Source organism: Pocillopora damicornis, chromosome 12 (genome assembly GCF_964200805.1).
Source record: "Pocillopora damicornis chromosome 12, jaPocDami1.2, whole genome shotgun sequence".
NCBI classification, from domain to species: Eukaryota; Metazoa; Cnidaria; class Anthozoa; order Scleractinia; family Pocilloporidae; genus Pocillopora; species Pocillopora damicornis.
In genome coordinates this window covers 3,272,919-3,297,831 of record NC_142681.1, presented here as the reverse complement: position 1 = coordinate 3,297,831, position 24,913 = coordinate 3,272,919, and the positions used below count along the sequence as shown (strand labels likewise).

Genomic DNA, 24,913 nt, shown 5'->3' with positions numbered 1-24,913 from the left:
CTTAACTCACAATACCAAATCACAATAGTTCTTTTAATGACGTAATTGTTGTACACTTTTGCGCAATGAAACACACTGATGCCTCGATGGTCGGGTCTGAAAAAGACTTGAACAAAAGAAAAAAACTGTTTGAGAAGTAAAGCTTAGTTTGCAAGATGAAGAACAGAAAACAGTGCATTTCGTTTAGGCTTTTACAGTTTTTTGATCATGATTTGATTAAGTTATTTTATTGGACAACAAAGGTGTTGGTGCCTACATTGGGTAGTAAACGGAAAAAAAAAACCTCACTTTTATTTTGAATGAACAAATGCAACATTACTGTTCCCGATAGTTTTAGGTGCGCTCAACAATGAAATCATACAGACTATGTAGCAAATTCCTTTGGATGTTAGACTCATTTTGAAAGATCCTTGAAAGACCATTTTTCTGTCGCGTGACTGGATATAGACGAAACGTAATTTATACCTTTATGAACGACACCGCAGAATTATACCTATTCACCCTTGAATAGCGCTTATAACATAATCCCTAAAACACACGGAAAATTTTTTTATTTTTGGAGACGGCGTAACATTCGTGCTTTCACTTGAAAAAGAACAGAGACTAACTAAAAGAGCACAGAGAAATTAAGAGTACAACTTGTTTCCCTAAGAAGCAGTTCCTTGGCATCGGTCATTTAATGCACCTTGTACGCCAGATTTCAATATCATAAATCAACAACCCGAAGCTGAAACATCAATATCACGGCTGTATGGTGTCTGAATTCCACTTGTAAAATGAACTCTCAAAGAAAACTTACACGAAAGCTCGTTTAAACTGGGGTTGGGAAAGTTCATGGAATTTTTTAAAGTAATTTTTAAATTAAATGTTTAACCACCGCTACCTCGGCGAGGGTCAAAATGAGAGAATAAATATTGGCCTATCACGCAGCTGTCGCCATGGAATCTTGAAATTAAAATAAGAGACACAAGTTCGCAAATTGGACGAGGCATTCCAAGAAAGAAACCTTTCAAAACCTTTTACTCCTATAAAATAAACAATTTTTTTTCCACTAAGCATATGGTTTGATTTGCTTGTTTAGCTGGTTAACTATATACTAATTGCTGTAACTCATTACACTAGCTCCCTAAAGACTTAGCACGGGGCAATTGTTTCCTCAAAGTAGCACACATTTGATCGACCGAATATTCTTAAAGCTTCATATTACAGTTTTCTCAAGTAACGAATGTTTTCATAAAGATCAAAGTAGGTGAATGTAGTTGCAACGTTAACAGTGATTTTCAAAAGCGCCTTTTAGAAAGAAAATTAGCCAGGATAGTTGAATTGACGTGCTGGTGTAGTTTTACGTCAAAAAAATACAAATATATAATATCATTTGTTTCTTTGAACACATTTACTTCTGAAACCGATATAGGTTGATTCCGTGATCTATGAATCAATTAATTCAGGATGTTAGATGACTAAGGTAATGCTAATTTGTACATGCCAACGCATGGCTTCAAAATTACTTCCCTGTATTGAGGGACACCGGCCATTTAAGCCAATTAACTAATGCGTCATACAACAAACAAAAACAAAATATTGCCTTTGTGGGTCTTGTAACTCTCTTTGTGTTTGTTTGAAAATAATAGAGGACCAAAAATAAGTTAAGATATCAGCTTTTAAGGCTGACATTCTATTGTTTTGTCAAGGTAAAATTTTGGCCACTGAGTAGCAGGGCAGAGCCGACAGGATCATTTATAAGGAGGTACCCTTGTCACATCTGGCATTCGCAGCTAGGGTTTTCTACAGTAAGGAATACCTCAGGAGCGGAATAGCTTTGTCTTCCATTGGATTATTTGCCGCTTTGTCAATTGAAGGTATTTTGATGCTGGTTTTTTTTTTTGGAGTTTCATGTCTGTTTGCTTTCTTGTAAGGTGATTGGTTTGATTGTCTCCTAAACCCTGCTGGTGACAGTACCCCCTTTATCCCTATTTTTATTTCGAATGGTAAGGAACAGCTTTCAGACAAGGGGGTTTTATGTTGATAAAAGATCGATCTACGAGGCATCAAAGCATGTTCTTGTTTACGCTGAGTTTTTAATTGCTATCGCTCATAAAAAAATTTTTTGGCAACATCATATCATGGATTGGAAGAAATAAATAAAAAAATGACATTATGGGGGACTATTCACTCTTTGTGGCCACATTCATGAAGATGAAAAGAGACTGAAGTTTTAAGTTCAGACATCAGTAGCGATTTTTGGTTTCCTTAGATTATAAGGTTTTACTTTGGACACGAGTAGAAATGGATGGAACTTGCTTTCTAGTTTCGTGCTAACGCGGATCAGAAAGTACACAGTTAACTTAGCTCTCTTTGAATATGACAAACTCCTAATACACCAGGTTAACTGAAGTAAATGTTTCTTAAAACAATTCATATGGACAATGTAGCAGTATTATAGTAACATGAAAACGCAGCTACCACCATTTGGTTAAAATGCTGTTAACGATGCTGATACCATTCATTCATCAATAGGCACAGTAAGAGGCTGTCCAGACGCAAAATGAGGGCAACAAGGTACGTTTTAAAGTTAAAATGAAATTCATGACAAATTCTTGTTTGAAATACCTAGAATTAGAAACTTGTGAGACACACTTCCTCTCGTTCTAATACGGAGAAATTTTTGGCAATATTACGGTTTTATTTTATCAAGATTTCACTTGACTAAGATCTGGCCGCGTCAATCTCTAGTCTATGGGCACTTTATGGATCGAAAGAAAAAGTTATTTATTTTAAATATGTGGGCACCTATCTCCTCTCATTCATCATCATGCACAACACTTTATTCTTGACGAATTTCAGTTCTTAAATTGTGCATTACTTAAAGGTAACTTTCTAGCGGAAAAGACAAGTGGCTGATCAGTCCTAAGAAAAAAAAACAAGACATACATTCATCATTGCAAAAAAAGATCAAGTACAAGTTGAGAAATACAAAAACAATTAAAAGAACATGAGTGAATATTGGCCTTAAATTATTTGCTATTGCCGTCTTATCTGAGAAACTTTCTGTGTGAAGTGAAATTTCTTTAGTAAATTGTGCGACCCACTAAAGCGAAGGGATCGAACCGTTTACACGCGGGCGAATTCAATATACTCCAACGGACGACGCTCTTTACCTTATGAACACACCGCTGTCCTAGCTTGGCGTTGTCTCTGCTGATTAAAAACTCCCCATTGTAATGTTACTCACTTTCGCCTACGTTCCATTTGTTTTTCAGCTTCCTCGTGGGTGTTTTTCTTATTTTTGGTGCCCTAGAAGTACGTCGCACGTCCTGTTACATGGCAGCAACTCCTGAGTCAGATCTTGCAGATACACTTGGTCTACCTGGCTGCAATCGCCTTGACATAAGAGAACGTTGTATCATGGGAGCTCAATCTGAATATCGCACCTTTGACGGCACATGTAACAACCTTTGTAATATTACCAATGGAGCCGCCGGTATGCCATTTGTACGTCTTCTCCCAGCTGATTTTGAACCAGGCTTCAAACCCCGAGTGGAATCGGTCATCCCTAACAAACCTCTCCAACCATCAAGGAAAATTAGTACAACTGTCTTCGTCGGCACAGACGATAATGTGAACGGCACTAATCCAAATTTTACCCACGTGACAATGACTTGGGGGCAATTCATAGATCATGATGTTACCCTTACTCCGTTAGTTCCAGGCGTAGAATGTGGGTCGCAGAGTGAACCATGTCAACCCATCCCCGAATGCATCAACATCGATTTAGTTAAGCCACTTGCTAATAATGTTACCCTACAGTGTATACCCCTTAGGAGGGCCTTACAGGATGACAATGGCGAGCAGGTTAGTTAGAAATGACAACTGACTTTTTGTTTAAGATATGCAAAAAATAAATTTACAATGGTTAGTAACACTGATATCACATTGCAAGAAAAGGATAGGGAAAAAACCCGAGTAAAAAGTTAAAAATTTGTGAGCTGTTTTTCCTTTTCAAAACGAAATTCACATCTGAGGTGAGTTCCCGTTATCGCGTATGAAAGCAAAATGAACAAGAAGAAACATCGCAGGAGAAATAAGGAATTCAATTACGACTAGCGAGATTTACAATGTCTCTTTATTAATTTTGTAAACCCTCCCATTCCTCCTTGCACGATAAACGTTAGAGGCCGGCCATGTAACTTTTGAACCATCGTTCAATTCAAAAACGCACCTCTATGCTAAGCTAACTCCGGCATTTAATTCCTTTTCCTGTGGCAGCAAAACATCATAACTTCTTACGTGGACGCTTCAATGGTGTATGGTTCAAGCCTTGAAGCAGCAGAGGAACTGCGTGACCCAGAAAATCCGAAACTTTTGGCAATCATGGACCCCACAAAATCTGAAACAGAGCAGCGCTGTGCACTCCTTCCGCCGGCGGAGGAAGAAGCTTTCTGTAGATCTCCGAATACGATGGATAAACCTTGTTTCAAGGCTGGTGATGAGAGAGTCAATGAAAACCAGGGTAAGAGACTCAGAAAAAAATCTTTGTATCTGGCAATCACTGTTTTACCACTTTGGTTTTTTCCATTCGGCTTTTATGACCGGTATAGATCTTACTTATTGACCGATGTACGTAATGTAAATAAAATCGTCAAAAACTAATGCTAACGGGTCGTTCCTTTGATTGACAGCTCTCATGGCAATGCACACGCTATGGGTTCGTGAGCACAATCGTATTGCCAGAAAACTGGCGGAAATAAATCCAACATGTGATGATGAGGAAATTTATCAGTTGGCGAGGAAAATTGTGGCCGCTGAAATTCAGCACATCACCTACAACGAATGGCTTACAGTACTCTTCAGTGCCGAAGTTGTGAGTCGTACTATAGCAAAAAACTTACTAAAGTTCTTGTCCGTTTCACAAAAAGCCATAACCATACCACGTAACCAATCAGAACAAAGAAACATAGACGATGAGACCCAACAGCTTTATGGGAAATGTTCGTAAAGATACATAATCCGTAAATCACACTTCTCACTATTCTTGAAAAACCTTTGTTATGATTTTCCTTTTCTTCCAGAAAAGTGAAATAACTGTCATGTATCTGTGTACCCAGAGAGCGGCAAGGTCTCATCGTTCATTGTAAACGCTTTTTCAAGTGTCAATGTTTTTGCGATCGAGTGTATAGAACGGTGTCTTAGTGACATGTTGTTCGGATACAACCCTTCGTTTGATTTGTTACCTCTCTGATACTCCTTGGATTCTTGCACTATTTTATTCATAATCCACGAACACTCAGATCTCAGTTATTTCTGCGCATGTGTTGCCCAATAGTCCATTACTTCTGCTGAAATGTTGCATGAAAAGTGAACGCGGAAGGTGTCGTTGCATATCAGCTAACTTGTTGATGGTTGTTTTGTTGTGTTTTGTCTTAGCTGGAAAAGGCAAACTTAACATTGGTGCCACCTGGCGAGTTTTTCAAGGGATATGATCCAAGCGTGGATGCAACAATTCAGAACAGCTTTGGTGCAGCAGTCTTGAGAGTCGGCCACACCTTGATTCGATCTTCATTCAACTTGATTGCGAATTCAAAGATCAGGAGAAGCAAGCGGCGCCTTTATCGCGGAAGTATTGCGACGGATTTTTTCACTCCACAGGACTTATTCCTTGGAATAAAATACAACTTCGTAGATGAAATCTTACACGGCCTCACTTTTGACCTAGCTCAGCTAATCGACAGGTACGTATCAATGCAATACATATACGAGTCTTAAGAGAGTGACAATTGATAAAATCGGAATTCTAATTCCCTTCAATACAAAGTTCCTAAGTACATTACACGTCTGATGTGTTACATATGTCCTTTCATAGCCCCTTCTCGATATTTTAAAATTCAACGTAAAACAATAGACCTCAGCACGAGACTCTGAAAAATCGAAGATTGCACCACTCCTCTGAAGGGTAAAAATTAGATTTCATACATTTTGTTAGTTATACCAGGGTTGTTATTAATACCTATAGAACGACACATGGAAATATGAACCGTTTCTAAAAAAGTGGCGATTATTTCGAGGATTTTTGAATGAAAATCTACGAGAGTCTGTTTGATACAAGACTGAGTTGATTACTAACCCAAAGTTCATACAGTTGATTAACTAAACAGCTGTGCCTTTCCGTCATTATAGTTATTTAATGACACATCCTAAAGTGTCACGTCTCTTAAAAATCAGTGAAAGCACGACCTACATATGCATTTCGCCATATCTCACCAAAAATTTAGGAGGTCAAAGAAATGGTAATTAACAAAACATAACGATTTTCTTCTACAGCAACTTTGTTACTACAATTACGGAGGATCTTGTTATTGAAGGACCAACTATTGACGGTATCAAGGGCGACCTTACTGCAATAAACATTGAGCGAGGCCGGGATCATGGCTTACCGCCCTACGTAAAATTCCGAGAACTTTGTGGAGCGGGGGAAGCGAAGTTCTTTCCTGATCTCTTGACCACAACAACCCAAGTAAACATCAATAAACTCAAACAAGTTTACGCAACTGTGAAAGACATCGATCTTTTCCCTGGCGGCCTAACCGAGTTCCCTGCTGAAGGAAGCCAAGTAGGGTTCACCTACACCTGTCTTCTGACCGGGATGTTTAAAATACTTCGCAATGGCGATCGATTTTGGTACGAAAGAAATAATTCTGTTGGGTTCACATTGCCTCAGCTGGATGAGATACGTAAGGCCTCACTGGCACGAGTGTATTGCGACAACACCGCTTCCGTAATCTTCATTCAGCCAAAAGTCTTCCGTCCGAAAACGAACAAATTTGGAGATAATCCGGCAACAGATTGCGACAACCTGCCCATGGTAGACTTGGAAAAATTTAAAAAGGAGCCTGAAGAATCTAATGGTAGGTGCGGTTAATCTGTAGATGAGTGAGCGGCAATGTGAGCAGCGACATAACGCCTAGCGCAAAAGGCAAAATCCGTAGGACAAGGTTTCAAACTTAGCCGGGTTTATCTATGTTGAGCTCTTTGATGAAAAGCCAATACAATACAATTTACTCCTACTGTGCCCATTTTTACAAAGGAATATCCCGACGTACAAGCTTTTCACTTGTCAGGGAAACCTGATGAAATGCTGCGCATGCGTTAACTTCTAAGCATTCTAGTTGTTAATTTCTAAGATGTGTTGCAAAATTTATAATCCCTCCTTGTCAGATAAACCCAGATTGTCTTTCATTCGCTGTTAAAGAAACAGTTCTAAATATGTTATGTTTCCTCTCTCCATCTAGCTGAAGTACCTCCAGAAGTACCTGTCTGATGAGCTAAAGACCTGGCGTGTTCGATTTAAACTCACTGCTGATGAATAACACTGTTCTCTTTTTCATTCATTTATTTATTTAAAGGTGCCTCAAGTAAGCAATTAATAACCAGTTATTAAGTTAATCTATTAACCATCAACCAACTGTAACACTGATGTCATGCATTGTGTAACTGTTTTTACTGAAGGAATTTTGGCGAAAGATCAAGTGAAGAATGTGTGTAGCATGAGTTTTATGTCCGTGTGATATGATGGTTCATTTTTTCATGTTCGGTAGTTAAGTTATGGTAGTCCATGGTCACTTAAATTATTTATCAATTAAGTTGTAGACTTCAGTCGGTTCATGCCTAGTCAGAGGTAGACTGGGCCACTCATTCTAAAATATACATAGTTCGTATTCAACTCCAATGTATTACTAAGACAATGCCATGTAACTTTGCTGTTTAATTTGAGGAAATAAACCTTTCAGTTTGAAGAAATCTGCCTATCTGCTCGTAGTTAAGCAATTTCACCCTAGGGCCTCCGCGGAACGCTAGGTTCTTTGATTTACATGGGGGTGCGGATTCTCCTTTACGTGGTAAGTTCCTCTTTTTGCGTATTTGAGGATGAATTTCTCTTTAGGTATGAAAGTTCCTTTCTAAGATCTTTTGTCAACATAGTATCATGCAACAACTTACACCCCCACACATGGTTAGTTGATACACTTCTCGTGAGCAACGTGAGCAACGTCCATGGGGTTCTTTCACCCCTCTCCCCATCCAATGTTGTCAATCGCCAATTCTTCTATGTCATCTTGCAGACCAACATTGAAGAGGCAGAAGGGGCAGAAGGGGCAGAAGGGTGGGGGGGGGGGGGGGGAAGGCAGAATACTGTACCAGTCTGCAGTGTTTACAAAAAAAAAAAACCATGAAACCAGCCGCAAAAAAGTTTAGGGCGAAAGTATTTGAGATTTAGTTTGCAATTGCGAACAAAAACAATCAAGGTTCCCAACAAGAAAATTGAATCAGATTAAATTGTTTGTGGAACTGACACTAAATCAGCAGCAACTAAGACGCGATTACCAATCGCCACTGTTGTTTAAATTTGTATCAGCTGAATTTGCAGGTAGTTCGCTAATGAAATGACGCTTCCTAATCCACTGAATATTCTCTTACCAGAGGGTCTCAATGGGGTTAACCGTTAGCCGTAAAACGGCCAAATTATATAGACGTTAAACGTAAAAATTGACAAATTTTAACCGTTAGTCGTAAAAAAAGTTAACCGTAAAAAATACGTCTGGTGCAAACAATGGAAAGGTGTTAACCGTTAGTCGGAAATTGGCCAAAATTTTAACCGATAGCCGTAAAAGCCATCACCCCATCGAGACCCTCTTACCACCATATCTTTTTGAGTAACGACAGAAAGCGAGCACGATATCAATGTGAAAATGTCCTTTCTATGGCTTTTAATGATTCAATAACGAAAAAAACCTAGAGCCCTCTAGTCCTCTAAGCTTGATAAGGCGTCGAAAAAAATTCCTTAAGCTTTACTGTTTGTTGATGCCTAGAAAGCGATACCATTTAATAAGGGGATGGATTATTTCCATTAAAATCTGGACCAATCCTGGGCGGCTGAGAGAGGACACTAATAAGTGATTGACCCTCAATTCCCGCGACCCAAAAGATATTGCAATGAGATGACAATACATTTGAAAAAACATTTTATTCTGAGTTGAGAAAAAATGCCTGGGAATACTCGAGCGAATGTACATGCTTCATTTCGGTAGCTTAACTAGCTGACCAGTAGGTTTGTTACAAGTTTATTGGCTTGTCTCTTACAAGACAACAGCAAACTAATCAGAAAGTCTGTAAAGGTAAGGTTATTTTTTTTTCCATTTTACGGTTTTTTAGGCTGATTTGCTAGAACAATCGATTCGCTTTATTACTACGCAAGAACGGATCTTTTTTCTCCTGCTGATCTGTTGCGTTTTGGTTACCGCTTGTGCTACTTGCGCTGACTCGATCCTTGTGATCCTTATAATAGGCGGAAAATTTATGCATGAAGCCATTTGTTCTCGAAATGCTGCCAGTAGACAGACGCAGAGTGCGAGTCACAGATATTCAAATAAAAGAGGCACTCAAATTTTTAATTTCCCTCGAAAAAGAGAGGGTCGGATGGACCAGGAAAAAAATTTTTTTTTACCTGCCATCGCCAAACTAGACAAAACGCTTTTGTTTTCCGCTGAAATTTTAACCAGACATGTCTTTCGTAACATGAAAGCTAAATGGTTAAAAGAAAATCCTGATTGTTTGTTTTGGAAGGCTCAGAGTCAAGACGGGTTCGGCTGAAGATTGGCGAAATTTTGGCGATTCCCAAAAATTTAGCAAGGGGTTGCACTTATTCAAGACTACTCGAAGACAGATTTTTTCACTAAAGAAAAACAAGAAATGCTCTATTGCGGTCCTTACTTCTTCATATTAGTTTTCCAAAGAAAGATAGTAAGCCGTACTGAGTAAGCATCGTCTCAATAACCCGGCTTCTCGGTACAGTATATATTCTAGTCGGACAGTTCCCGCAGCCAAGATCAGCTGCACAGTCGCCTGCTGCTAAATTTGTAAAAGTGTTGTGAAGGAATGGTCTTAGTTCTTCTTATCCAACTTCCCAAGCTGAGTCTTTTTTTCTGAGTCAAATTTAACTAAACATCTTTGGAAAAAAATACACTTACGCCACATTGACTCCTCGAGGTGTCGGTTTGATCATGAAGTTAAACATTTTCTAAGAAATCGCTGATTACTCGTAGGCGAGAGAACACGAGCAGCCAGCCCTAGCGTTTCCATTGTTATCTTTCTATGCAGAAATATCAACGAAATGTTGATTATTTGGTGCTTATTTACGGCGCAACTACTTAGGATTGCAAATTTGCAAGTGTCAAAAGCCGAAGGCGTTATTGACATCGGCGACGACGAAATCCGTAGATCAATACTGGAAGCCCGGGAGGAAATCTTAGATGATGGAAAGGAGGAATTTGAGAGCACAAGAGCAACCTGTGATAAACCTTATCATGCACAAATAAAGCCAGACCTAATCTATGGACAGCAGAAGGCAAGGATTTCGGAAATGATCACAAGAAAGCTTGCAGACAAAATTGGGTAAGACATGGGAACAGAAATGAAGGCTTTCACAGGACAATCATTAGGCATTTAAAACTGAGCGAATGATAAGGTTGTGAATACTAGGGCCGCGAATCAAACAGCAGCCATAGACAGGTACGCAGTTTTGCTCCATTTTCTGCGGTTTTGTTATGAATGAAATCTCAGTTTTATCGCGCCATTGCGGTGATCTCAAATCTTACCCTAAGAGTTGTGTTTGTTTAACGATAAAATTAACCTATATCATATCTGGAAGCTTTATAAGAGCTTCCTTATCTTGGTGTTGGAAAATGTATGAAAATAATTTATTATCAAACGCCATTCAGTTAAAAAAGTGATAAGCTAGTTGATTACCAGCCATTTTCTGGCGATCTTACTTTACAATTAGCTAAAGTAATTATTATCTTTTCTGTCTGTGGGAAAATAGTCCATTTAACTCTACAAACGAAGAGCAAATCGATATGGTAAAAGTTGATCCCGCGGAAGAATTTCCTGGAAATTACACTTTTTCTATTTTCGATTCTCATTAAGCTCGTTTTTGGGTTAATCTCATATCGAATTCCAGATCAAGAAAATAATTCTCAATTTTTAATTAAGCATGTTCATCACCTCTGTCTTTTAAGGTGACTATAAGTGTAAACAACTTATAATTTAATTCCTCCGCACTGAATTTACAACCAGGCAATTTGTACGAGCAGCACGTAGCTCTCACGTAGAGACATTACCTCGGGTACGCCCTTTCTTGTCCAAATTCTCTGTTTATCCTATTGCTGTGTAACAGTCTTCAAAGGCCATTTTCTCTTTAATCCATTTCTTTTTAAGTTCTACTTCCGTCAATAAGTTCGCTATAATTTAATATTGACAATCTTCAGTTCGGGCCATAACCATTTCTGGATATCGGTTTCGAGCTTTGTGATTGGGTGAGATCAAAACCAAAACAAAGCAAATTTGGCCAAGAGGTGCTGGAAACAAGAAGAAGCTGATTTTTTTTTTTTGTGGCGGCCATGTTGTAATGCGGTAGTAAGCTGAAACAAAATTCGCTAAAAAGGACTGGACGTAAGATACTATTAAAAATATTCGTTTACTTCAAATATTCAACATGCATGTCCTCGACATTCTCGCATTCTGGAAGAGCAAAGCGGATTCTTTCTAGCACAAATTCTTTGTAACGCTGTGGTCCTTCCACCAAGAGCGTCACAGGAATAAAAGCTCCTCCGCCAGCCTGTTTGTATCCGGAGAACTTCTGGGTAGAGCTTGGCCTTGATGTTACTGTCCGTTCTCCGTTGATTTCCCTTTTTGGGTTACAAGAAAACCAATTAAATAAGGTTGAACCAAATAACGCGCACTGATAACAATTGGGACGAGTGAGGTGTGAGATCGCGGAATCGGGACAATTTCATTTCTCTGCAGTATAGGTCGAGGAAAGACAATATCTTGCTTCTCTCCCATTTTTAAATAGACATTATCAATTTCAGTCCATCAACCCTTTACGAAAAAGTAATATTAAAGCAAGAAAACAGTAACTTACCCTTCAATCCTAGTTATTTTGCCACATCGGAGCAAAGCATGCAGCTGTATGTTTAGAAAGTGCTGAACCGTGCCGATCTGCTGCCCTTTGACATCTCCTAAAGTGTATGTCTTTCTCTGCGATTTGCTGAAAATCTGGACTTCTCTTAGAGCCTCTGGAATGCGTTCCATTTCTCGTGGAAGAAGACAAGCCAGTGCATGCGAGTCATACGTGTTGTCGTCTTCACTTTGAATAACAAGCGGTGTTCCACGTGGAGCTTTGATCTTGAAATTATGATACCTGGAAAATAAACGCCAATAAATACACGAGTGGGATAAAATAAAAGCAAGTAGTCACAATCTATATTAAGACGAATACACATGATCGAATTCAATGCAAGAGAATCATACAAGGTATTTTGCGCGCTATTGATCGATTCGCGGGACAATCCAGGTCTCAGAACACTACAAATTCGGTCCTACAGCTTTTAGTCAGCAATAATATGTCCTTTACAATTACTTTTTGATTTGAACACTCTGTATAGAAAGTTTGTTTAGGTAATCACTGCAAAATGTGGAAGCACGAGCGGTGTTTCTAAACGAGTTTCACAATTACAGACAAGTCTCATGTGGTTTTAGACGAAAATTTCACTCTCATCAGTTCGTGTAGTTAAACTCCAACCTTTGTTTCCGGAATGCTGTAACAGAGACATTTCTTTATTTTCATCTTCATGCCGCTCTTATCGCATATTTCCCGGATACGATACCTAAAGATGTGAGAGCTCAGTGAACGAATACCTCTTTGTTTTATGTTTGCCCGAAGGAGAACTTTATCGCCGGATAATCACATTTATGTGTTAGATCCGTGATTTCCTGAAATTATTTTTTAGTGTGCATTCGCTTTGGCTGAATGAATCTCTCTGATGTCAAGATCGACATTGATTCGAAATTTCATCCAGAGCTCCGATTTAAAAGATTCTTTGTTTGTAGCACTGTCCCAGTGGCAGATTTGTGCCACAAAGACGACAAAGTGTCTCGAGATACTGAATGTGTTCATCCATGCTGTTGGCTTGATCTGAAATTCACAATGTAGGCTTATAAAGGTCCGATAAATAATTGTCCTTTTACTTTAAATTGGCCGGCCACAACGTATGGTTAAAATTTATTGTTTACGCGATACTCCGATGGATCTGAACAAAGGAATCCGTCTGGTAGTTTGCACACTAACAGACTTTCAACATTCGTGCACTTGAGCAAAAACCTCGTGCACTCGATTGGAATTTTGACAAATTAGAAGCAAATTTATTCTAGTTTTTTAAAAGATTTTTTTTAGGAATCAAACCACCCGACCTCCACCCGACTTTTCAATTGTGTAATTGCTTGTCTTCTGTAATTTTGCAAGGTTTCATGGGATATGGGTAGGGAACGAAGTCGCTAGGGCTCGAATAAAGTAATGAGTGAGTTTCCTCGAGGTCCCACTACGACATCCATGTTGGTGACGTCATCAAGTATCCAGAAATGGTTATGACCCGGACTGATCTTTTTTTTTTTTTGTCCGATCTCAGCCGCAAATGTTAGAAATTTAAGGTAGAAAGTCATTTTTATAGAGTCAACATCTCGGAGGAAAGTATACTTAGTATTCAGGATCTGTTTCATGTGATTCGCCAGTACATGTTAGTGTGAAATGATGATGGTGAAATGACGATGGTGAAAGATTGATAGCTTAGTAAGTGTCACCTCAATAACCTATACTTTTTTGCATAATTTTTGTGTACAATTTATTCCATTTAAACTGGGGAAATTAATGAAAACTTGTTCGAAGGGAAAAAAAGATAAAGCTAAAAGCGTCACGAGGCCCGAGGATGCAAATTATGACTTTGAAAGGAACAACTCGAGGAACGTTTTGAGTCGATGTTGTTTAAATTTTCATGATTTTCTCACAAATTATGAACAAAATTATTCCATATGCTCTGACTTTTTACCGATCAAGTTTTTTAAAGTGACACTTTAAAAACCCTTGCTTCCAGCTGCAGCAAAATGTACCGTGAACCGATGAAATGACGCGCTGATTAGTGCCAGTACAGGCATAAATCGGGTAAGTTTCGCCCACAACATCTCCTAAACAAGCACGGTGACCTATCTTTTTTACCGTAGTTTTCGAAACAGACATTGATAAGGAACATTTAAGGAAAGTTTTAAAAGAATTGTTCAATAAATTTTGCTTCTGAAGAATCACCTTAATACGCACTCCTCCGTTGAGGAAAAGTTTTTTAGAATTTCGACCGCTGGATGGTATGAGAAGACACAAGTGCTTTGCACTGTAAGTATTAAGCCCGCTGGGCTCGTCTTTTTCAGGTGTGATAATCCCGAAGTTAATTTGATTTAATCTCATTAAATATGTCATGGGCCGACTAGCTTAAATTATCAACACTCTCGAGTTAGCAGCTGGATAATGTTACTATGTCGATATTCGAATGTCATGGTTTTTGCCCGCCTATCTTTTCTTTGCAGTTTCGTATTTCAAACGCGTGATTCAGTAGCAGTAGAGATGGCACGTAGGAAGGGTTTTTCGCCCTTCACTCCGGTCATCAGCCCTGAATTAAGTCCACAATTGACTTGGTTCATTCTAAGTTCGAAAGTTTGTGGATCCAACACTTTAAGCGGTCGCCTGTGGTCGCCAGTTTTCCAAGCGATTTTCAAAGAATCGACAGTGCCCACATTCGGCTGCTAGATCGCTACCATTACTCGAACAAGAAGTCCTCTAATGCAACGGAAATTGTCTGTTCCTCGTTTGGGTTGATAACCACTCTGCTTCGCCGTTCCTCTTCAGAAAGCTCTGAGTTCATTTCGCAGCTGAGAGATTTGCTGAACTCAGTAGATCTCAGTAAAATGTCTATCGACGAAGAAAATGAAGGCCAAGCAAACAAAGAACGACCACGTGCTTCACGATGCTTTGAAATGCCAACGACACCAACGAACAAGACATCATCTGTGGCCATGACACCCCCAAACAGTGGAAACTCGCAAAGAGCTGAAAAAAAGAATGTTTCCCCAAATCTAAAGGAGATCAGCGAAAAGGAAGATTTGGATACTCCAGAAAAGGTGCTGTTGATGAAGCGATGAAGCAGCGAAGCAGTCGCGTCATCAAGGACGTGCATGACGTGTGCAAAAGAAACAGGGTAAGTTTGGCGATGGTGCTTTCGAACATGTGCGCATTTGGCGACCCAGAAGCGAAGGCCATCGTCAATGAAATTGTCGAAGAGATGGCTGTAAAAAGGGGAGTAAAGAGGAGTGTGGAAGAGCTAGTTGGCGACGACACAATGTCGAAGTACGTGGCGTGCCTGAGAGTTCCTGATTGGAAGCTTGTCCTTTTCCAGGCGATGGCGAGAGTTTCTTCGAAAACGAGGCAATCCGTGAAAAACATCAACCTAGATTAAAAAGTTTAATCTTTGCTTTTTATCACCTTGCTTTCTATTATTTTCTTAGAAATCCTCTCACACGCCTCTCCTCCTCAACTTAAACCAGATCAAGGCAGCTAAGAAGAAGGAGCTTGTAAGGAGTATATGGGGGTTAAGAAGGTGGCTCCTCCTACACAAGGTTTCTCTGTGAATTTGAGTTCTGTTGTGGAGTTAATCGTAAGGGAACAAAGGCTGCACCAGCTGTCTTCACATGCTTTGTGACTGATGATGAAGCTTGATGGGAGACCATTTTGGGGTAAAATTATGTGATAATGCATGCTGTCTCTGCAGTTTTGTCTGTAAATTATTTTATTATTATTGTTATAAAAGGTCATTCCCCACGTATGATAATCATCCACATATTTTTTTTGTGTGTGTGTGTTGTACTTCCAAATCAAAATAACCATAACTGTTAAATTTTTTTGGCCTTGCAAGCAGTTCTTTGTATGGAAGGTGGTCATTATAATAATGTGTAAGGTGAAATGGGTTGGTGAAGGGTGCAGTTTTTGTCTTGACTAATTTTGTGTAAAAAATTGTTTTGCAGGTAGAGCTCAGGTGTTGTTTGGAATTGTTCTCCGTGATGGTGCTGTATACAGCCAGCAAAGTGCAAAATCAGTCTACCCATTGACAATTGCCAACTGTAAAGAAGACAGGTTTGTGAATTGCAACTTGCCTGAACTCTTTACTACCTTCTGGCTAAAATATGCTTGTGGTTGTATGTGCATTTAACTTAAATAACACAATGACAGATTTTTGTAAGCCCCACTCAGTTGCAATATCACCAGGTCTTGCATCCACTCTGAGATCTAAGTGGATTGATATCAATATCCCTAATTTGGCTTTAATGCACTAAATATAACAATGACTGTATAGATTTTTGGTTTTTATTTGTTGACAGAGACAACCTCAAGATTCATCTTGAGGACATCAACCACCAGAAGAAAATATTAAAGGAAAAAGGAATGATAGTTGATGGTAGACATTACACCGTTGAATTTCTGGGTAAGAATCAATGTTAGTCTTGGAATTTTCTTTAAAAGTCAACTTCTTGTTCATGATACTATTTATAGCAATTTATTGTGTTTCTGCCCAGTTGGTAGTCTGACTAGAACTAGATTGAAGCAGTAGTCAAACTATAGTAAATTAAGAGTTTTTTTATATTGTAAAACATGTTCAAGGTTTAACTGCAGCAGCAAGAAATAAAACCTGGAATTTATTACTATTTTATGTCAGAAATTGATTTGACTACCCTTTTCTTTAGATACATTAGAGATTAATTTCCTGGAAAGTTTAGCATGTTAACTTTTGCTTTCCCATTTCTGTTATCAAACTTAGTTGTACTGGACTACAAGACCTTGGTACTTCTTTTGGTGAAGAAGACGAATGCTTCATTCATGTTAGGTGGTAGAGGTGTCAGTGTCGAGTTCTGTTTCATCTGCAATGCTATCAGGGTAAAGTACTCAAATGATATAGAAATTAGTATGGGGCAACTGCAACTTGTGCTGTTAAAGTTGAGGTACATAAAAGTGCTGCATCAGTTTATCAACTTTTTTACAGTGATTTCAGATGACTTTGACCTTTGCCAATATTTGGGAAAATAATTAGTGAGTGATAGAAACATCAAGTAGCTTTAATTCAGTCAAAAAAAGTTGTAAAGTACTTCTCTAAAGGTCATTCTGCTTTAAAACATTTAAAATCACTGAAAGTATGAATACATGTACTGTAAAAAGAACAGGGCTCACACAGAGTCATAAATTCTTGGAAAAGTCTTGATTTTCCAGACCTGGAAATAGTCTTGAAATTGAAGATAATGTCTAGAAAAATAGTTCAAGTCTGGAGTTTTTTTATAGCTACATAAAGTACTTAATAAGTTCATTTTTTTCCCCTGTGGTCAATTCAATCTCGCCTGTAGCTAAGACATTCAATCACAGAATGAGAAGTTTCACAATTGCACCATGGTTATTGTACATTTGCAGTGCATCATGAAAGAAGCTTGGTTTCTGCATTTTTCAAGATCTCTATTGATCACCTATTTGACCATCTTCAGTCTGGAAAAATAAATTGATGTTTTGGAAAAAAGGTCTGGGAAAAGTCTTGAATTTTGGATCCAAAAATCTGCATGAACTCTGAAGAAGATAATCGGAAGCATGATAAATGTGTAGTTCTATCTGAAATTATAATATTATATATTATTTGATAGTGTGCCTATTTTTGTCAGGGTTGCAAATGCCATGATGTTGCTCCAGATGAGACATGCCTGGATTGCCTCAGAAGTAAATGCAACATAGGAAGGTGTGTAGGCATTTGATCATTGTCATATTAAATTATATTCAAACACATAAAGGGGATTTTCTTACTGTTACATAACAAAATGAATTTTGTAAGCCATAGGGAAATGACTTGTACTAAAGCATGAACTGAAATTAAGTGTATAGTTTGGGTTTTTTTTTTTTAATTGTTGCTAGTAAACTAAAATCCTCATTCAGGATCTTTTGCCAAACTTGGAAGGTTGCCAAAAATTGTTTTCATACTGTCAGGAAAGGAGTACTCATAGTTTGGTAATTGAAAAAGAAAAAGAAAAACATTTTTAGAGAAAAACATGTACTAATTCATTGCTTCAGAAAATCAATCATTCTTTGAAATTGTCTTGTAGATCAACTGGTATACGAGATGATCTGGTTTTTCTTTTGGATGAAGAGCTTTGCAACATTCAACTTTGTGCTCTCCATATGGAGATGCGCAACACTGAACAGTTGTTGGCATCCATTGGTCTTCTTGCATACAGGGTAGATTCCCTAGCAGAGGCCAATGCTGCCTTGAAAAACTATGGCCCAGAGTCATTTCATGGCGATCGCATCTCAGTAAAGAAGAAGTCAGATCAACAGTCTGCTATTACAAAGCAGAATATCCATGTCAGTTCAATGTCTGGTAAGACATTTCCTAAAAAAATGTTTTCAAGAGATGTTTTCCATAGGTCTTAAAAAATCTTTTTTTTTTCTGTTTTAATTTGCTCTCATGCTGTTGTGTTTCAGGTCCAACAGAACAGGAAATCTGTCAGCACCTTCAAAAAATTGTAGAACTTGCCCTACCACTGGATAAATTCAAGAAGCCGTATGAAGATGTGAACACGGCAAAAACTTTGATCCTTAACAGAGTTACATTTTACTAGGCTCGTGTTGATGTTGATGCAACTATTATTTTTATACTTGCAACTTGATTTAACATCATGTAGTCAAGTTCACTGGTAATGTGTATTCATTGAGTTCATACAGCGTCCAGACGATCCGTCAGAGTACACTTTAGGAATCAAATACCTCTGTGAGTATTTCTTTAATTGCTACAGTCTCCTATGTAATTTGCCCATCTTATGACTAATTCCATCACACAGCAGCTTGAAATTAATGTAGCTCCATTAACTGAAAGCTACTGCATATAGGAATATAGGTGAGCTCAGGATTGAAGTGTGAACCATTGTTTAATTTTAGCATGTCTGATTCTGTTAGTTAACACACCTTAAAGTGTAGAGTAACACAGAATTTTCTATAGTTAGAGATCCATAGGTGCAGTGTAACCCAGTGTTTAATTTAGTTCAAGGTAACTAACATAGGCTGCACTTTAGGTGGTACACCCATGGGTGCAGTGTAACCCAGTGTTAAATTTAGTTAAAGGTAACTAACATAGGCTGCACTTTAGGTGGCACACCCATGGGTGCAGTGTAACCCAGTGTCTTATTTAGTTAAAGGTAACTACTGTAGGCTGCACTTTAGGTGGCACACCCATAGGTGCAGTGTAACCCAGTGTTTTCTTTAGTAAACGGTAACTAACATAGGCTGCACTTTAGGTGGCACACCCATGGGTGCAGTGTAACCTAGTGTTTTATTTAGTTAAAGGTAATTAACATAGGCTGCACTTTAGGTGGCACACCCATAGGTGCAGTGTAACCCAGTGTTTTCTTTAGTAAACGGTAACTGACATAGGCTGCACTTTAGGTGACACACCCATAGGTGCAGTGTAACCCAGTGTTTTCTTTAGTAAACGGTAACTAACATAGGCTGCACTTTAGGTGGCACACCCATAGGTGCAGTGTAACCCAGTGTTTTCTTTAGTAAACAGTAACTAACATAGGCTGCTCTTTAGGTGGCACACCCATGGGTGCAGTGTAACCTAGTGTTTTATTTAGTTAAAGGTAATTAACATAGGCTGTACTTTAGGTGGCATACTTATAGGTGCAGTGTAACCTAGTGTTTTATTAAGTTAAAGGTAATTAACATAGGCTGCACTTTAGGTGGCACACCCATGGGTGCAGTGTAGCCCAGTGTTGTATTTAGTAAAGGTAACTAACATAGGCTGCACTTTAGGTGGCACACCCATGGGTGCAGTGTAACCCAGTGTTTTATTTAGTTAAAGGTAACTACTGTAGGCTGCACTTTAGGTGGCACACCCATAGGTACAGTGTAACCCAGTGTTTTCTTTAGTAAACAGTAACTAACATAGGCTGCACTTTAGGTGGCACACCCATGGGTGCAGTGTAACCTAGTGTTTTATTTAGTTAAAGGTAATTAACATAGGCTGCACTTTAGGTGGCACACCCATGGGTGCAGTTTAACCCAGTGTTTTATTAAGTTAAAGGTAATTAACATAGGCTGCACTTTAGGTGGCACACCCATGGGTGCAGTGTAGCCCAGTGTTGTATTTAGTAAAGGTAACTAACATAGGCTGCACTTTAGGTGGCACACCCATGGGTGCAGTGTAACCCAGTGTTTTATTTAGTTAAAGGTAACTACTGTAGGCTGCACTTTAGGTGGCACACCCATGGGTGCAGTGTAACCCAGTGTTTTATTTAGTTAAAGGTAACTACTGTAGGCTGCACTTTAGGTGGCACACCCATAGGTACAGTGTAACCCAGTGTTTTCTTTAGTAAACGGTAACTAACATAGGCTGCACTTTAGGTGGCACACCCATGGGTGCAGTGTAACCTAGTGTTTTATTTAGTTAAAGGTAATTAACATAGGCTGCACTTTAGGTGGCACACCCATGGGTGCAGTTTAACCCAGTGTCTTATTTAGTTAAAGGTAACTAACATAGGCTGCACTTTAGGTGGCACACCCATGGGTGCAGTGTAACCCATTGTTTTCTTTAGTTAAAGGAAACTTACTTTGGCTGCATTTAGGTGGTACACCCATAGGTGCAGTGTAACCCAGTGTTTTCTTTAGTTCACGGTAACTAACATAGGCTGCATTTTAGGTGGCACACCCATGGGTGCAGTGTAAGCCAGTGTTTTATTTAGTTAAAGGTAACTACTGTAGGCTGCACTTTAGGTGGCACACCCATAGGTGCAGTGTAACCCAGTGTTTTCTTTAATAAACGGTAACTAACATAGGCTGCACTTTAGGTGGCACACCCATGGGTGCAGTGTAACCTAGTGTTTTATTTAGTTAAAGGTAATTAACATAGGCTGCACTTTAGGTGGCACACCCATGGGTGCAGTTTAACCCAGTGTCTTATTTAGTTAAAGGTAACTAACATAGGCTGCACTTTAGGTGGCACACCCATGGGTGCAGTGTAACCCATTGTTTTCTTTAGTTAAAGGAAACTTACTTTGGCTGCATTTAGGTGGTACACCCATAGGTGCAGTGTAACCCAGTGTTTTCTTTAGTTCACGGTAACTAACATAGGCTGCATTTTAGGTGGCACACCCATGGGTGCAGTGTAAGCCAGTGTTTTATTTAGTTAAAGGTAACTACTGTAGGCTGCACTTTAGGTGGCACACCCATAGGTGCAGTGTAACCCAGTGTTTTCTTTAATAAACGGTAACTAACATAGGCTGCACTTTAGGTGGCACACCCATGGGTGCAGTGTAACCTAGTGTTTTATTTAGTTAAAGGTAATTAACATAGGCTGCACTTTAGGTGGCACACCCATGGGTGCAGTTTAACCCAGTGTCTTATTTAGTTAAAGGTAATTAACATAGGCTGCACTTTAGGTGGCACACCCATGGGTGCAGTGTAACCCATTGTTTTCTTTAGTTAAAGGAAACTTACTTTGGCTGCATTTAGGTGGTACACCCATAGGTGCAGTGTAACCCAGTGTTTTCTTTAGTTCACGGTAACTAACATAGGCTGCATTTTAGGTGGCACACCCATGGGTGCAGTGTAAGCCAGTGTTTTATTTAGTTAAAGGTAACTACTGTAGGCTGCACTTTAGGTGGCACACCCATAGGTGCAGTGTAACCCAGTGTTTTCTTTAATAAACGGTAACTAACATAGGCTGCACTTTAGGTGGCACACCCATGGGTGCAGTGTAACCTAGTGTTTTATTTAGTTAAAGGTAATTAACATAGGCTGCACTTTAGGTGGCACATCCATGGGTGCAGTGTAACCTAGTGTTTTATTTAGTTAAAGGTAATTAACATAGGCTGCACTTTAGGTGGCACACCCATAGGTGCAGTGTAACCCAGTGTTTTCTTTAGTAAACGGTAACTAACATAGGCTGCACTTTAGGTGGCACACCCATGGGTGCAGTGTAACCTAGTGTTTTATTTAGTTAAAGGTAATTAGCATAGGCTGCACTTTAGGTGGCACACCCATGGGTGCAGTGTAACCTAGTGTTTTATTTAGTTAAAGGTAATTAGCATAGGCTGCACTTTAGGTGGCACACCCATGGGTGCAGTGTAACCTAGTGTTTTATTTAGTTAAAGGTAATTAACATAGGCTGCACTTTAGGTGGCACACCCATGGGTGCAGTGTAGCCCATTGCTGTATTTAGTAAAGGTAACTTCCTTTGGCTGCACTTTAGGTGGCACACCCATGAGTGCTGTGTAACCTAGTGTTTTATTTAGTTAAAGGTGATTAACATAGGCTGTACTTTTATTGGGTTTCTGTTTCTTTTAATTTTTATTTCAAAAAAATTAACTTATTATACATCATGTAGTGAACAGGTAATAAAAATACTCAAACTTATCAGGTAGAGATTTTTATCTAACATCAAATTAAAATTTAAAATTGGTCATTATTGATGAACAGCCTTACTTCTCTTCCGGTTTGACTGAAACCTTAACAGTTACTTGTTGTTTCTCTTTTAGTGTCCTGTGAGTGACCTACTTTCAGACCAAATCCTACTGTGGTCTAATCAAAGTGCAGCTTTGCCGATGCGGGAAAGAATGACAAATATCATTCTAGGATTCGGAAATATTCTTAGTTCCGATTAGGTTGCTTAAATGTAAATAGTTCAGGGTGAATCTTCTTTTTAATTTCTGAAGCATAATGACATTATAAGAGACGATCTTTGCTAATGGAAGACTGCGACGCTTTACGACGGTTTCGCTCCTTGTCAAATTTCGCTACGTTCGAGTTCGCTACCTACAATTCGTGTCGCTACTTATTAGCAAAGTCCTGCCCTAGGGGCAAACTTTAAAGAATGAGAAATACACTAAAAGGCTTTTGTTCTAAATCGACCAAGTGGTTTACAGAAAGTAATCTTAAACGAAGTTGTTGCGAACCAGGCGGTAGCGAATTCGACAAGTAGCGAAACCGGTTGTTACCGTTGCGACGAGTTGCAAACAGGCAGCGTGCTTTGCTGACTAATATTCCAAGATTTAAGTTATTTTTTCTTGTTGATTTGGTTGTTTCGATATAAGTTGTTTTCATACAAACTTAAGCAGTGAAAGTCAAACTACACAACAATTTCAACTAAGTAGTACACTACGCGAAACCAATAGCTCGACTTATACCGTAACAACCGGTGAGCATTTTGTAATGTACATTTTTTTAACATAAACGTAAGGCATCACGGTCCTTGATTTAGGAACTTGGAGCGAACGAATTTATCAATCGAACGCAGTACATTCAGAATACCCGGCCACATGTCGAAACGCTTTTAGAACAAAGCATACACAAAGAATTGCCTTTTGTTATTCAATGAGATGCAAACGAGTGGCAGGGTGTTCAGTAATCTAGCCGAATTATAAGAGCAGAGTAAAAATTTCCAGTTATTATTCAATATTTATTGATCATAAACGTCGAGTATGCATCCTTGCTTTAGGAACCTTAATAGCAAAGAAGAATAGAGTGTAACTGTGTACAATAAACCCCAATAACAAAGCGAGGATCTTAGAGTCCCTGTATATATACAACGTAACAATGATTTTATAGAAATCAGAAATTCAAACGCAAAGCGAACGCAAAATCTCTTTCAAATACCTTGCACCTACTTGTTCAGCTTTTGAAATATTGAAAAGAATCTGTAACTAGATATGTGAAGTTTTCCTCTAAAAAAAATACAATTATTATTAAACATTTATTGATCATAAACGTCTATGCGTCCTTGCTCTAGGAACGTTAATAGTAAATAAAAACGGTATGTAACAGTGTACAGTATACCCTTGTAACGAAGCGATGGATCTTAAGAGTCCCTATATGTATACCACGCAACGATGATTAAAGAAATTAGAAATTCGAACGCAAAACGAACGCAACATCTCTTTCAAATGCGTTGCACTTACTTGTTCAGCCTTTGAAAGATTGAAATGAATGTAACTATAATGAAGTCTTCCTCACAAAAAAGCGGAAAGTAAGTTTGCCGTACTCTGAGCAACGTGAGTAGAGACTTGGCCACCATATCAGTTCTAATTCCCTTGTACAGCGTCCTTCACCTGGACCAATATCTAGATACGAGCGGCTTGTCGGTCTTGAGTCCTGCTTTCTGGCTCTCGCTTTTGCATAAGCTAGTGCTTCTTCTGCTGACATTTCGGAGATATCAGGCACTTCATCGCTATTTCTGAATAAGGCTTTTGGCCGAAATTGCAGCAGGTCTTGCTCTTCCAACACTAGCTTCAAGGTTTCCTCATTGAAAATTTTATATGAAAAGCGCCGCGCTATTCTCTTGAAAATCGGCTGACGGATATGGGGAGCATCGCGCACGCTGTCTACCATAGGGTTTCCCAAACGACAGAGTAAATGAGCGAAGTACTTCTGTGGCACTTGAAGGCAATCAACATGGCACCATTTTCCTTTCGATGAAAATAAAGTTAGGTGTAAGTAAGTGTGTAAGTCCAAGCACACCAAAATAAAGAACACATTGCGGGTTAGAGCATTTACCTGGGTGATCCGGTACCAGTGATCCGTTGATTCGCTCCACAAGAACCCCAAGCCATTTGAGATAATCTTCCATTTCTTTGTCAATAAGTGCTGCTGCTTTTGGCTGTTCACATGGACTGTTTGATTCGTCCAAAAATTGCGCGATCTCGAGATTCCTTTCCAGGTGTTTCAATCCGAAATGTTTTCTCAGTGAAACACCTGTTTTAAACTTCTTTGTACACAGTTGACAGGGAGCTGAATAAGGCATTTTTTTCTCGCAAGGTCAAAACAGTTGTCTAGTAACTTAGCAATGATCGACTTTCTCTGCTAATGCGTGGCGTGCCGAAAGTCGGCAGTCGGAAGTCAATGAACTTTCTCACTTCTACGAGTTTTCGTTAGTTATACAATTTGAAACAACGCTCTCAATCAATG

At 39.0% G+C, this 24,913-nt stretch overlaps 4 protein-coding genes across 4 annotated transcripts in view; 2 read left to right on the top strand and 2 right to left on the bottom strand.

The window, feature by feature from the left end:
• The first annotated feature begins 1,767 nt into the window (after positions 1-1,767).
• Positions 1,768-7,794, top strand: LOC113684896 (peroxidasin). The gene is made up of 8 exons (XM_027202308.2): positions 1,768-1,859; positions 2,518-2,559; positions 3,261-3,852; positions 4,267-4,510; positions 4,680-4,861; positions 5,425-5,729; positions 6,319-6,902; positions 7,287-7,794. The coding sequence occupies exons 2-8, from the start codon at positions 2,546-2,548 to the stop codon at positions 7,313-7,315; spliced, it is 1,950 nt and encodes a 649-aa protein (XP_027058109.2). The 5' UTR covers positions 1,768-1,859; positions 2,518-2,545; the 3' UTR covers positions 7,316-7,794.
• Positions 7,795-11,414: 3,620 nt separating this feature from the next.
• LOC149036108 (uncharacterized) overlaps positions 11,415-24,913 on the bottom strand; it is a 42,179-nt gene continuing 28,680 nt past the window's right edge. Inside the window, exons 2-3 of the mRNA XM_089190070.1 lie at positions 11,972-12,250; positions 11,415-11,735 (exon numbers count right to left, since the gene is read on the bottom strand). Coding sequence (XP_089046196.1) covers positions 11,525-11,735; positions 11,972-12,250 — 490 coding nt within the window. The 3' untranslated portion in view covers positions 11,415-11,524. The remainder of the gene's footprint in view (positions 11,736-11,971; positions 12,251-24,913) is intronic.
• LOC149036112 (uncharacterized) lies at positions 14,911-23,716 on the top strand. The gene is made up of 9 exons (XM_089190067.1): positions 14,911-15,128; positions 15,436-15,663; positions 15,952-16,060; positions 16,306-16,409; positions 16,743-16,858; positions 17,626-17,699; positions 18,061-18,335; positions 18,440-18,725; positions 22,489-23,716. Exons 2-8 carry the CDS (start codon positions 15,633-15,635, stop codon positions 18,574-18,576), a joined length of 846 nt encoding a protein of 281 aa, XP_089046193.1. The 5' UTR covers positions 14,911-15,128; positions 15,436-15,632; the 3' UTR covers positions 18,577-18,725; positions 22,489-23,716.
• Positions 23,805-24,885, bottom strand: LOC149036111 (uncharacterized). The gene is made up of 2 exons (XM_089190069.1): positions 24,503-24,885; positions 23,805-24,414 (listed from the first exon to the last, which is right to left on the bottom strand). The coding sequence occupies exons 1-2, from the start codon at positions 24,747-24,749 to the stop codon at positions 23,942-23,944; spliced, it is 720 nt and encodes a 239-aa protein (XP_089046195.1). The 5' UTR covers positions 24,750-24,885; the 3' UTR covers positions 23,805-23,941.

Excerpts from the sequence above, each read along its gene's own strand:
- LOC149036112 (XM_089190067.1), top strand. The coding sequence starts at position 15,633 with ATGATGAAGCTTGATGGGAGACCATTTTGGG. Across the intron at positions 16,410-16,742 it reads TTACACCGTTGAATTTCTGG|TTGTACTGGACTACAAGACC; the intron begins GTAAGAATCAAT and ends TATCAAACTTAG. Across the intron at positions 16,859-17,625 it reads TCATCTGCAATGCTATCAGG|GGTTGCAAATGCCATGATGT; the intron begins GTAAAGTACTCA and ends TATTTTTGTCAG.
- LOC149036111 (XM_089190069.1), bottom strand. The coding sequence starts at position 24,749 with ATGCCTTATTCAGCTCCCTGTCAACTGTGTACAAAGAAGTTTAAAACA. Across the intron at positions 24,415-24,502 it reads ACTGGTACCGGATCACCCAG|GAAAATGGTGCCATGTTGAT; the intron begins GTAAATGCTCTA and ends TTTCATCGAAAG.
- LOC113684896 (XM_027202308.2), top strand. Across the intron at positions 3,853-4,266 it reads AGGATGACAATGGCGAGCAG|CAAAACATCATAACTTCTTA; the intron begins GTTAGTTAGAAA and ends TTCCTGTGGCAG. Across the intron at positions 4,511-4,679 it reads GAGAGTCAATGAAAACCAGG|CTCTCATGGCAATGCACACG; the intron begins GTAAGAGACTCA and ends TTTGATTGACAG.